A 13,043-nucleotide genomic window follows, 5' to 3' on the forward strand; every position below is an offset into this window, starting at 1 on the left:
GCTGCGGTCTCCTCCTGAGGGTCAGCCTGCTGGAGGCCAGCAAGGTGGAGAAGGGGGAGAGCGGACCAGAAGGGGAAATGAAAGACATCCAGCACCTTTCTTATGATTATTTTGCATCATTAAGGTTGCTTTTTGCAATCAAATACATGGCTGACAGTGGCTAATAAGAGGGACCTGCTTTTCTCAGATGAGTGCACACAGCAGAGATCTGGAGGCTGCAATTGCCGGCCTCCACTCAGCAGCTCGGCGATGGGGTCGCTCTGGGCCAGGGTCCCAGTGACGGGTCGCTCCGGGCCAGGGTCCCGGTGATGGGGTCGCTCCGGGCCAGGGTCCCGGTGATGGGTCGCTCCGGGCCAGGGTCTCTGTCTTTCTTCTCTGGGTCTCAAGAGGGCGGCCAAAGTGGGCCGGGGCTGGGTTCTTCTCACCCCCCTTCGTTTCCACTGGCTTCTAGCAATCAGAGTTCTACCCCCTCAGAGCTAGATGGGGTGACCCTCCACAGGACCCTCGGTGTGGAGAGAAAGGAGGGGATGGATGTAGGCACTGACAATGGCTGTCACTCTAACAAAATGACCGCCCTGCTCCCAGGCTGTGCTCACCTCACGGTTTGGTTGGAATGGGGCAGGGGCTGGGGACCAAAGGAATTGCTCAAAGTGAAAAACACATCACCAGACACCACACATCTCTCTGCAGGGCCGGCGGGGCCTTCTGAGGCCACATCCTCCCATTCTCCTCGGCTGAGGGTTTATGGGCAACAGACCTGAGAGCCGGTGACAGGCTGCATCTGCTTTCTGCTCTGGAAAAGTCCCTGAGTCTAGAAAAATACAAATGGCTTGGCTACCTGCTTGGAATGAGTGAAGGGGAAAAAAGCTCCAGCAAATGTTACTATTTCAATAAATTACCCTGGCCTGGAATTTAAATATGGATTCCTGATGCTCAACCCCAGGCCAACACTCAGCCAGGACACCCCTGGGTGGCCACACACAGCCAGTGAAAACACCAAAAAGCTTCAGACCCCGTTAGGCAACAGCGGCTGCCCCACTCCCTATGTCCCCGAAGTTTGGCCGCATCAGCCCTTAGCACAGAGCGGGCTCAGGCCTCAGGAGCCCGTCTGAGCTGAGCTGTGGCCACTGTTTTCATGGTCAGAGCTCTGCTCAACTGGTGGTTAAACAAACATTTTTAATATCCCCCTGCAGTGAGCACACAACCCTGAAAAAACCCAAATTTACAAATCAAAGTCGAAACTTCAAAGCCACTCAAGTTCAAATCTGGACTGGTGACACTTCCTGCTCCCCTGACCGCCTTCTCCCCCCGGACCAGGGACCATGACCACAGGCCCCAGAGGTGCTGGGAGAGTCCACCCGCCAAGTTTGTATTTTCAAAGCTTCTCATCAGCGAGGCCCACACAGGACTGTCTCCAGCAGCAGCGTCCCCAGTCCCTCTTCCCAGTTATCGGACATCAGGACATTATTTCTTTTCCTTTCAATTTTATTTTGCACTAGAGGCCTGGTGCACAAAATTCGTGCACTTGGGGGGGGTCCCTCAGCCCGGCCTGTGCCCACTCCCCGTTCGCCTAAGCTGTCAGTAGGACATCCTTAGTGCTGCTGCAGAGGTGGGAGAGGCTCCCGCCACCCCCGCTGCGCTCACCAGCTGTGAGTCCGGCTTCTGGCTGAGCGGCACTCCCCCTGTGGGAGCACATTGACCACCAGGGGCCAGCTCCTGCATTGAACATCTGCCCCCTGGTGGTCAGTCAGTGTCATAGCAACCACTCGTTCTGCCATTTGGTTGATTTGCATATTAGCCTTTTATTATATAGGATGGTTTCAGGTGTGCATACAGCTTAGTGGTTAGACCATCATATACTTTACATGGTCTTCCCCACTATATTTCCAGTACTCACCTGGCACCATACATAGTTATAATATTATTGACCTATTTCCTATGCTGTACTTTACATCCCCATGGCTATTCTGTAACAACCAATCTCTACTTCTTTTTATTGTTAACAGTGTTACAGATGTCTCCCATGTTCTCCCTTTTTGCCCCCCTCCGCCCAACCCCTACCCTGCCCCAGGTCTTCCCCATGCTCATGTCTGTGTCCATGGGTTATGCATATATGTTCTGTGGTTAATCTCTTCCATTCCCCTCCTCCCAGCCACCCCCCAATCTGTACTTCTTCATCCCTTCACCTCTTCCACCCAGTCCCCTAACTTCCTTCCTGTCTGGCACCATCAGTCTGTTCTCTGTATCTATGAGTCTGTTTCTATGTTGGTTGGTTGGTTTTGTTTTTAGATTCCACATGTAAGTGAGAGCATATGGTATTGGTCTTTCTCTGACTGACTTATTTCACTTGGTGTAATACCCTTGAGGTCCATCCATGCTGTCACAAATGATGAGATTTTATTTTTTTATGGCCAAGTAATATTCCATTGTATATATGTACCACAGCTTTTTTGTCCACCATCTATTGACGGGCACTTGGGTTGCTTTCATATCTTGGCTATTGTAAATAACGCCACAAAAAGCATTATATTCTTATTTGTTTTAGTACCTGTCTCTCCCTGGGGTCTGGGACCCCCGAGGGCAAGGGTGGCGCATGCTCTGTTCCTGTGGGTGCCTGGCCCAGGGAGAGGAGGAGCCTACAGAAGCCATTCCGCCTCCACTTATGGCAGATGCACACACACGCCTGTCCTTCTCTCGTTGTTCTGTGACAATTACATCACTTATCTTCTGTTTCCTCAGCACATCCTTTAAAGGTGTGGAATCAAAGCCTCATTTTATGAGACAAAAGCTTTATGTGAGGAATAGTTCCTTACATTGTGAATTATCACAGAAGAGAATTCGTGGAACCCAGTGGTAGACATGGACGGCCAGCAACTGTGACCTGCTGGCGGCCACTGTGGGGCGACTCCTTAGGCCCCCACACACCCTCACACCCGCCCTGAAGCTGCTTGGCTGGGCTGGTTTCGAGGGGGCCCCTGGGTAACCCAGAATGTCTGTATAAGACTTGATCTCTGAGGAGGGATGCATTGAGCACTCTGCTGAGGACCTGCAGCCTGCATTTACGGGACTGGAGGCCTCCCGGCGACGACCAGTTGGGCTTCTTTGTGTGAATTCTTTGATCCCTGGTGGGATGCTGGCCTTGCCCGCAGCACCCTGGGGGTGCCTGGTGTTGCCAAGTCTAATGGGTGACGTTGGGCAGGGCAGCTGCCCCTTTCCCAGGGGCTGGCGTGTCCCAGGCTGAGAGCCAGCCTGGCTGCCAGAGGGGCTTGGCCCCCACTTATCGCCAAGGTCCCCGGAGAACAGGGCGGGTGGCTCTCCGGCTTCTCTGACTGGGCAGGGCCAGGGGGGTGAGGAGCCCCAGGGGACATAAAAGGGAGCCCTCGCCCAGGCACTGCACATTCCCACACGGAGCAACATGGCCTTCCTCTGGTTCCTCTCCTGCTTCGCCCTTGTGGAAGCCGCCTTCGGTGAGTGTGTGTACGGGGGCAGCCAGGCCTGGGAGGAGGCGGGGAGAAGGTCCCTAAGTCCCCAGTGACCCCAGGGACAGAGGGGCTCTGTCCGGAGCAAACCCTAGGGCCTGGCCAACAGGGAGCTGTGAGTCCCCTTCCCTGCACCTGCAGGCCTGGACAGGGAGAGGCAGGCGGAGGCTGTAGGGAGCAGAGGGCTTCTGGGGCTGAGTCTCACGGCCTCATACCCTGCACCCTCACTCCCTGCACCCTCACATTCTGAACCCTCATTCCCTGCACCCTCACTCCCTGCACCCTCACTCCCTGCACCCGGCGGGAGGAAAAGTCCAGCCGGGACTGCACGGAGGGCTGAGGCCCCAGAAGCGGCCCAGGCTGGTGCTGTGGGCAGAGTAAGGTGTGGTCACAGACACCCCCCAAGGCGGAGGCCCGGGTTCTTTATTCATGTTCAGGCACTTGCTAACATTTTATTTTCTATTTTAACAAACGAAGAAATCATTAAAAATACAGAAAATTCTATGACAACCCTGCACCATCAGGGTTTAGCAAAAGTTACCCCTTTAGCAGATTTGTTTGAGGTATTTCTTATAAAACACCCACTAGATTCAGTGAGAGCCCCCTCTGCCTCCTCCTGCCTCCCCTTGGCCAGTGAAGCCGCACCTGAACTTGCTGTGTCTCAGTTCTGTGCAGGTTTTTACAAATTACTACATATTTATAAATCCACGAAGTATAACCTTCGTGAAAACTTACATAAACGGCAGGACCCTCCGTGCCAGTTTTACCTTTTCCCACCCACGAAATGTTGTAGATTTGTCCCCATGGAGTGGGGCTCACTCATTTTAACCCCGTGAAATGCTCAGCTGTGTAAATACATCCCCGGGTGCTGCTAATCCTGTTTGCTGTGACAAGAACTAGATGATTATGATGACATGTTTGGGCGGTAACAACCTTCAGTGAGGGGCTGGTCCACCTCCCTGTCCCACCGGCTGGAGGGGCAGGCGGCCTGCTGGGCCGTCGGGGTCACAGGTTGCTGCACCGGCTCCCAGGGGAGAACGTGCGGGTCCTGCCCATGGTCACATTGAGCACCTGTCTCTTCTCATTCTCCTGCGACCATTTAAGTCCTTGGGTTTCTGTTTCCTCAGTGTGTCCTTTCAAAGTTGTTTTATTAACTAGAGGCCCAGTGCAGACATTTGTGCACTCAGGGGGGAGGGTCCCTCAGCCTGGCCTGCAACCTTTCGCAGTCGGGAGCCCTTGGGGATGTCCGCTGACAGCTTAGGCCTGCTCCCTGTGGGGAACGGGCCTAAGTCGCAGTCCAGCATCCTTAGTGCTGCCCTGGAGGCGGGCGGCTGCGCTTGCCAGCGGTCAGCCCGGCTTATGGCTGAGGGGCGCTCCCCCTGTGAGCGTGCACTGACCACCAGGGGGCAGCTCCTGCGTTGAGCATCTGCCCCCTGGTGGTCAGTGCACGTCATAGCGACTGGTCGTTCTGCGGTTGGGTCGATTTGCATATTAGCCTTTTATTATATAGGAGGATTAAGAAACAAAAATTCTGTACAATGAGTAGTTTCTGAAACTCTGGAATAGAGACTTGAGTGTGGGCCCAGCTGTGGCAAACGGAGCTTTTCACACTCCCTGGGCGGGTCAGCGCTCCCCGTGCCCTTGGATTATAATTCCACCCCCCCCTCCCCCCCCCACATCAACGGTGAGGGGGGGCTGGGGCAAGACCAAGTACAACGGTGAGGGGGGGCTGGGGCAAGACCAAGTACAACGGTGAGGGGGGGCTGGGGCAAGACCAAGTACAACGGTGAGGGGGGGCTGGGGCAAGACCAAGTACAACGGTGAGGGGGGGCTGGGGCAAGACCAAGTACAACGGTGAGGGGGGGCTGGGGCAAGACCAAGTACAACGGTGAGGGGGGGCTGGGGCAAGACCAAGTACAACGGTGAGGGGGGGCTGGGGCAAGACCAAGTACAACGGTGAGGGGGGGCTGGGGCAAGACCAAGTACAACGGTGAGGGGGGGCTGGGGCAAGACCAAGTACAACGGTGAGGGGGGGCTGGGGCAAGACCAAGTACAACGGTGAGGGGGGGCTGGGGCAAGACCAAGTACAACGGTGAGGGGGGGCTGGGGCAAGACCAAGTACAACGGTGAGGGGGGGCTGGGGCAAGACCAAGTACAACGGTGAGGGGGGGCTGGGGCAAGACCAAGTACAACGGTGAGGGGGGGCTGGGGCAAGACCAAGTACAACGGTGAGGGGGGGCTGGGGCAAGACCAAGTACAACGGTGAGGGGGGGCTGGGGCAAGACCAAGTACAACGGTGAGGGGGGGCTGGGGCAAGACCAAGTACAACGGTGAGGGGGGGCTGGGGCAAGACCAAGTACAACGGTGAGGGGGGGCTGGGGCAAGACCAAGTACAACGGTGAGGGGGGGCTGGGGCAAGACCAAGTACAACGGTGAGGGGGGGCTGGGGCAAGACCAAGTACAACGGTGAGGGGGGGCTGGGGCAAGACCAAGTACAACGGTGAGGGGGGGCTGGGGCAAGACCAAGTACAACGGTGAGGGGGGGCTGGGGCAAGACCAAGTACAACGGTGAGGGGGGGCTGGGGCAAGACCAAGTACAACGGTGAGGGGGGGCTGGGGCAAGACCAAGTACAACGGTGAGGGGGGGCTGGGGCAAGACCAAGTACAACGGTGAGGGGGGGCTGGGGCAAGACCAAGTACAACGGTGAGGGGGGGCTGGGGCAAGACCAAGTACAACGGTGAGGGGGGGCTGGGGCAAGACCAAGTACAACGGTGAGGGGGGGCTGGGGCAAGACCAAGTACAACGGTGAGGGGGGGCTGGGGCAAGACCAAGTACAACGGTGAGGGGGGGCTGGGGCAAGACAAGTACAACGGTGAGGGGGGGGCCTCCCGCGCCGTGGGGTCGGGCTGCCTGCGAGGAGGTCTCCAGGCGGGACCCATAGGGCTCTTGGTTTTTTTATTCTAAATTCCATTAGTCATAAATTATTAGTCATAAATCTTCCATTTCTTTACTTAACCCTGTTAATTAGCCGCCTGCCACACATGGTAAAGGCGTGGCTTAGTAAATGAAGGTGAACAGTTAGATGCTGAGAAACACCTGGGCACCCGCAGGGCCTGCCTGGCTTCTCCCCAGACCCGGGAGAGGGGAGCGGCCCGCTCGCTGCCATCTGGGCTGGGAGAGAGGTCCAGGTCTGGTTCCGGTTCTGAGAGTGGGGCCTGGTCCCCCTCCCTGGCTGCTGGCCCTGCCTGATCCCCCTGCAGCCTCCTCCGCTCTCCTCGGGCCACGGCTCCGGCTGGTGCTGGAACAGGACAGAGGCAGCAGGAAGGGGGTGGAGGGGGTCCCTGCAGGCCCCGCCGGCCCTCACCCCGTGGGGGGTTTGTGTGGAACCAGAGCAGCCGCGCCCCACGGACGCTGGTGGGGCCTGAGGGAGGGGAGCTCTGTGCCCACGGCCATCGGCCATCGTGTTGCTAAGGATGAGGACCTGCGGGGCGGGCAGGACGGGGCCGGCTGTGGGGCGAGAAGCGCTGACCCCCCTCCCCCTCCAGCCAACAAGACCCCTGAGAAGCTGCAGCAGGCGGCCCTGCCCCTCCTGTCCAACGCCGAGTGCAAGAAGTTCTGGGGCAACAAGATCACCGACGTGATGGTCTGCGCCGGCGCCAGCGGCGTCTCCTCCTGCATGGTATGGCTGCCTCGGGCCTCGGGCCCCCCACGACCTCGCCCCCCCACCCCCCGTTCAGGCCGGGATCTGTCTGCTTAACCCCCCTCCTTGCCCTGTGACCACCAACGCCAGGCCGGCACTCACCGGTGCCCCCCGGAGGGCTCGCTCTGGGCTTCCCAGGGGCATCCGATACCCCCAACCCCGTGAGCTTGGACGTCCTCGGCCCATGTTAGAGGGTGGCCTCCAGGAGTAGGTGGCCGGTTTGACCAGCTCTCAGCATCCCGTGCCGGCCAGGCCCACACTGTCCTTTCTCTGCAGCCCCCGCCCGGGCTCAGCCAGGTCAGGGCGCACTAGGGCCCCCGCACCCTCTCAGGCTTGGACCCAAGCAAGCCCTCTCCTCCTCCTGCAGGGCGACTCTGGTGGCCCCCTGGTCTGCCAGAAGGACGGCACCTGGACCCTGGTGGGCATCGTGTCCTGGGGCAGCGGCACCTGCTCCACCTCCACGCCTGCCGTGTACGCCCGGGTCACGGAGCTCATGCCCTGGGTTGAGGAGATCCTGGCCAACAACTGAACCCACGGCCCCTGCCCTCCCAACCCCGAGTGTCCCCAATAAAAGCATCTGTACAGGACACTGACTCCGCGTGTCTGTGTGGCTGAGGGGTGGGGGCTGCAGTTCCCCTGTGACCCACCAGGGGGCGGCATCGCCACTCGCGTTCCAGGGTGCAGGTATCCCTACAACACCCGCCCCACCCCCGCTTCTCAGGAAGCTGTCGTTGTATCTCATCCTCCCTGGGGGCGAGTTCGGGTCCTACTTGCTGGAGCCGGCTTTGGCCCATGGAGCTTTCCGGAAGGCAGGAGTCCCAGGGCAGGCTATGCAGTCTATAGCCCTGAGGGGTGGGCATTGGCACCAAGATACCCCACCCAGGAAGGCTTCTCCCTCCACCACATGACATGCCCCAGGCTCCCTTCTCTGCCTTTAGCCCCCTCCACACCCAGTGCCCCAGAACAAACATCTGGTCCTCACCCTTCCTGCTTCAGACCCCAGGTGCCCCCACATGGCACACACACTAAACTGTGTAGCTCCTGTGCCAGAGGTGGGCACCATTGCTCCCTCTTTGTTCCTCTGCTTGATGAGATTCCGCAGTTAAATCTAGAGGCTTGATCAGGTGGGACTGGCTTCGTTCATTAGGGAGCGCCAGGAATGGCTGTTTCTTTTTTGCGAGGTCGGTGCCTGAGTCTGTCAGTTCTCTGGGGGCTTGCGCAGTGGTGGGACTTAACTCTAACATTGCTTTCTCCTTTACCGTCCGGAAGACCCCCAGAGAGCTGGCTCCCCCCTTTCACTCAGTTATCCAGTTGGACTGTTCATGCAGGGCCTACGCTTACTTCTTTTTCCTTTACAGATTTTTTTTTTACATTTTTTTCCTTTATGGATGTTTAAGATAATGAATTTGTTCTCTATCATCCCCAAAAAGTGACCCAATTAATTTTGTTATTTAGGATAATTATGTACTCACGGATTTAAACATATTTGAGGGTTTTGAGCTATTGTAATTTTTTTTTTATTGAAGCTTTAGTTTTTGAGTTTAACTGAGGTCCTCAGAGTTCTCTGTATTTGGCCTGTGAGGGCACATTTCCGCAGACTAGGGCCTGCAACATGGAGTGAGGCCAAAGTCCCCAGCGGGGGTCAGTCCCTTGCGCTCAGCAGTGGACGAGCTCTAGGTGCCACAAAGCCACAACTACTCACTGCTGGTCCCACCAAGAAACTGCGCTGGGCTCCATTCCCCGCTCAGCGCCCCCGCTGTGGGGGGGTGTCCCTGTCCTCCTGGCTCCTCACTGCACAGACCACCTGCACCTCCCACTTATTCGGAGGGCACCTGCACTAGCTTCCCAGGTGGGCTGGGGCAGGCACCATCGCCCCAGTGCGCTGGAGTTGGAGCAGACAGAATCCTGACAGTTCGTTTCCTACTTTATCCTCCCACAGCTGAGCCCACAGCGATGACCACACAATCCCGGTTCAAATCATTCTCTCGTCTCCCAGGTCTTTCTCCCAGTTGTCTCCCCATCTGATGTTTCTAAAGTTCCTTGAAGATTGATCTTGGAAAAAAAATTTTTGATCTTGTAGGAGGCGGCCTCCAGGTTGCTGAAAACCGCCGTCCTGGTAGAAGGCTGCCACCTGGTGGCCAATGTGAAAATCGCATGGTTGTGTCTGGCCTCTGACTTTCTTCTAACCCAGCGTTGTACAAAAGAAATATGAGCCAAAAAAGTTATTTTATTTTTTTTAGTTGTGTCTGGCCTCTGACTTTCTTCTAACCCAGCATTGTACAAAAGAAATAATATGAGCCAAATAAGTTATTTTATTTTTTAAAATATATTTTATTGATTTCATAGAGGAAGGGAGAGGGAGAGAGAGATAGACACATCAATGATGAGAGAGAATCATTGATTGGCTGCCCCCTGCATGCCCCACACCAGGGATCGAGTCTGCAACCCCAGCATGTGCCCTGACCAGGAATCGAACTGTGACCTCCTAGTTCATAGGTCGACGCTCAACCACTGAGCCACGCCAGCCTGGCCCAAATAAGTTATTTTAAATCATCTGGTAGCCTTACTTAAAAAGTCAAAAGGAATAGGTGATTTAATTTTATTGATATATTTTATTTAACTCAATATATCTACATATTATCATTTCAACATGGAATCAAACATTTTAAAATTATTAATGATACATTTTACATTCGTCTTCTCATACTAAGTCTTTGAAATTCAGTGTGTAATTTGCACTTACAAAACATCTCAATTAAGCTTTACATTCTCATCAGGAATACTTGATCTTCATGTAAAATTCATAAAAATTATAGTTGAAAAAGTAGTCTAACATACCGAAGTTGTTCCAAATATACTTTTTTGAATTCGGCGTTATTCTGAAAAGCACAGTTTAGCAAAAAGTTCCACGTTTGGTCGAGAGTCTGTGTCAGTTTACAAACACATCCCCCAGGGCGGGGCCCACGTAACAGGCCCGGTCCAGGCTGCCCCGCCTCTCTGTCTGCCCACGAACTTGCTTCCTAATTAACTGAAACACCTGAACTGATTAGGAAGACGTCCACAATCCACATCCGGAGAATGTCACCCGTCACCTACCAGTCACAGACCAGCCACAGACCAGCCACAGACCAGCCACGGACCAGCCACGGACCAGCTGTGATGAGCCCCCAGGAATAACTCCCAGCCCTCAGCTGTCCATCTTCTCTGCAAATGTTCTCAGCTGAAGGGAATCATCTTGACCAGGGTCATGCCTCCTTGCTGGGCAGCCCTGGTCCCTGATTGGTCCATGGGGCTTTTAAAGGCCCAGTCTCTTACCCCAAACTTGGGTTAGTGTCGAAATTGTCTCTCCTTCCATCCCTTCCACGGCGTTGATTCCGGGAGTGCTCTCCGACAGACGTTCTGAATCGGAATCTTCATCCAGAACCTGCTCCCTGGGGCGCTCGAGCTGTGGCCGTTGGGACCCCGGGTGGGTCCCAGAAGGCGGGTGCTAGGATGGGATTCTGGCGTTGGAGCAGTGGCTGCCGGCTGGCCACCAGGACCCCTTCACCGCCGGCACAAGGTAACAGTGAAATTGTTAAACGACCGCTGAGGACCTGGGGTGGCACTCTGGTCAGGAGTTGGAGGAAAATGGAGGGAGAAACTATAAGGACGGTGAAATGCTGTGTCTGTTGCTAAGCACAATGGGGTCTTCGGGAAAAGAAAAAGCGGAGAGTGATTTATAGGCAGTTACACGCTACCAGTAGCCTCCCAGGGCGCACAGCAGGGCGCTCCCTCCTGCCCACCGCCAGGGAGAAAGCTGAGGCCTGGGCCCAGGATCTAGTCACGAGCAGCCAAGTTCCCAAGGTTAAACCTCTACCCAGGCAGGTCTGCCGAGCCTGCAGGACACGGGCACCCTGGCATCAGCCCCCCTCTGCTCCTGGCCACAACCATGTGCGGGGCCTGGGCTGAGGGGAAGGGAGAGAGAATCTCTGCCCAGGGAGCTGCCCACGGGCCAGGCAGCAGGTGGTGGCCGGGGCGGCAGAGCTCGGGGGGACTGTGCACTGAGGCTGCTCCATCCAGGGGAGGGGCAGACCCTAACGTGGATATGTGGACACGGGAGAGTTTGATTTGGGTGCACTCACCCAGGATGTGGTTTGACACCCTGGCCAGGCCCGCAGGGGAGGGGATAGCTGTTGCCAGGATCACATAAGCAGCCCTGGGCCACGTTAGACAAGGTGGAGATGCAGAATGGCTGTGTGACTGAGGCTCAGAGAAGTGGGCGTGGGAGCGGGGATGAGCTGTGGAAGGCAGGCGGCCCAGTGCGTGACTCACAGCGGCCTGGTGGAGGCGCCGGTCACCCAGGCAGGGAGCCCTGTGCTGTCAGGGGCCCAGCGTGGCTAGGAGCTGAGGGTCCCCCTCTACACCAGGACAGAGCTGAGGTGCAGTGTGCTGAGCACCTGAGATAACAGGGCCCAGGTGGCTGCAGTTGCCATCATGAGTGGCAGCTGGGGTCCCGCCCTGCAGAGCCGGCCGGTGGGGAACATGCTGGGCGGGGGGGACCCTGGGGCAGAGTGGAGGATGGCTGGCAGCAGGCTGAGCTGCCTCAGTGAGCACCCTGGCGTGGCAGCAGCTCAGACGGGCATCGGGTTGTGTGGTTTTTCTTGCCTCAACCGGTTACTGCTCTCCAGTTGAGGCTGATTGTGCTCCATCGGACTCACCTGTGTCCTTGACCATCAACTAGAGTTCGAGCTTTAGGGGGCGGGAGTGTTGCCATCTGAGCAGGGTTCTCAGAGTGGGGTGCCCAGCAGCAGCACCGGGAACTTGTGAACAATGCACGGCCTGGGGTTCTGCTTTTATGGGGGCCCAGGGTTTTGCCTGTTCACTCTTTATTGGTGAATGTAAGACATCAGTGTGGGGATTAAAGCGCGGGAAGGAAAAACCAGCAGCCAGTTAGTGTCTGAGCCACCTGAGATCTCTAAAACACAGGGACCTTCATAGGGAGGTGGGGGGGGGGCGGCCTGGCTCTCCCTCTCCATGGGGCACCGTGTCACCGTGTCTGCTGGAGGTAGCCGGCTGCAGCGTGGATGCCTCAGCAGCTAACAAACAACCCACCCTGTTTAACAGCCTGGGCAGCAGATACGTGAGAAGTCAGGGGAGGCACGTTGTAACCAAGAAAGTACACATCTAAGTAAAATTGTAGCAGTGCCGGCCGGTGTGGCTCAGTGGTTGGGCATCAGCCTGTAAGCCAGGAGGTCTTGGTTTGGTTCCCAGTTGGGGCACCTGCCCGGGTGTGGCGCATGCAGGGGTCTCTCTCTCTCTCTCCCTCTCTCTCTGAAATCAATAAACATTTTTAAAACTTGTCGTAGCAAATCCTGTAATAATGACACAGGTGGTCGTCTTCAGTCTGTCCCTCAGCTCTTGTCCAAAAGTGAAGGGCCAGCGATCTGGGAGGAGGGCTGGCCTCTGCCCTAAGATCAGGTAATACTGGGAATAGTTTAACATCTTGACCATCCGGGTGAGTGGCCAGGTCTCCGATGGGGTGATGTGTCCTCTGGGAGGATGGTCACCAGGGGGCGGTGACTGCCCTGTGCGGCCCCGGTGGGTGTTGGTCATGGGCTGGGGCAGGCCCCTGAGTGGCTGGAGGCTCCTGAGGACGGAGCTGCGGCTGCTAGCAGGACAGTCAGGCACAGTGGTTGAGTGTTGACCTATGAACCAGGAGGTCATGGTTTGATTCCAGGTCTGGGCATGTACCCAGGCTGTGGGCTCGATCCCCAGTGTGGGGCGTGCAGGAGGCAGCCGATCAATGAGTCTCTCTCATCACTGATGTTTCCATCTCTCTCTCCTTCTCCCTCTCCCTTCCTCTCTGAAAAAAAAATTATATATA

The 13,043-nt window shown here is 56.3% G+C and overlaps 1 protein-coding gene across 3 annotated transcripts; it reads left to right on the forward strand.

Moving 5' to 3' along the window:
• The first annotated feature begins 5,160 nt into the window (after positions 1-5,160).
• Positions 5,161-7,767, forward strand: LOC102256565 (chymotrypsinogen 2). 3 transcript variants are annotated; one of them, XR_001361365.1, is made up of 3 exons: positions 5,161-5,197; positions 7,026-7,159; positions 7,548-7,767. XR_001361365.1 is itself a non-coding variant. In XM_014536740.1 (3 exons), exons 1-3 carry the CDS (start codon positions 6,563-6,565, stop codon positions 7,707-7,709), a joined length of 402 nt encoding a protein of 133 aa, XP_014392226.1. In that variant the 5' UTR covers positions 6,557-6,562; the 3' UTR covers positions 7,710-7,767. The 3 variants fall into 3 exon arrangements, 1 of the variants encoding a protein (XP_014392226.1); XR_001361366.1 differs by lacking the exon at positions 5,161-5,197 and adding an exon at positions 6,531-6,550; XM_014536740.1 differs by lacking the exon at positions 5,161-5,197 and adding an exon at positions 6,557-6,668.
• The last annotated feature ends 5,276 nt before the right edge of the window (positions 7,768-13,043 follow it).

Source organism: Myotis brandtii, unplaced genomic scaffold (genome assembly GCF_000412655.1).
Source record: "Myotis brandtii unplaced genomic scaffold, ASM41265v1 scaffold165, whole genome shotgun sequence".
Lineage (NCBI taxonomy): Eukaryota > Metazoa > Chordata > Mammalia > Chiroptera > Vespertilionidae > Myotis > Myotis brandtii.

Coding starts and splice junctions, on each gene's coding strand:
- LOC102256565 (XM_014536740.1), top strand. CDS start 6,563: ATGCTGAGAAACACCTGGGCACCCGCAGGGCCTGCCTGGCTTCTCCCC. Junction 6,669..7,025: donor GGGCTGGGAGAGAGGTCCAG/GTCTGGTTCCGG, acceptor CTCCCCCTCCAG/CCAACAAGACCCCTGAGAAG. Junction 7,160..7,547: donor GCGGCGTCTCCTCCTGCATG/GTATGGCTGCCT, acceptor CTCCTCCTGCAG/GGCGACTCTGGTGGCCCCCT.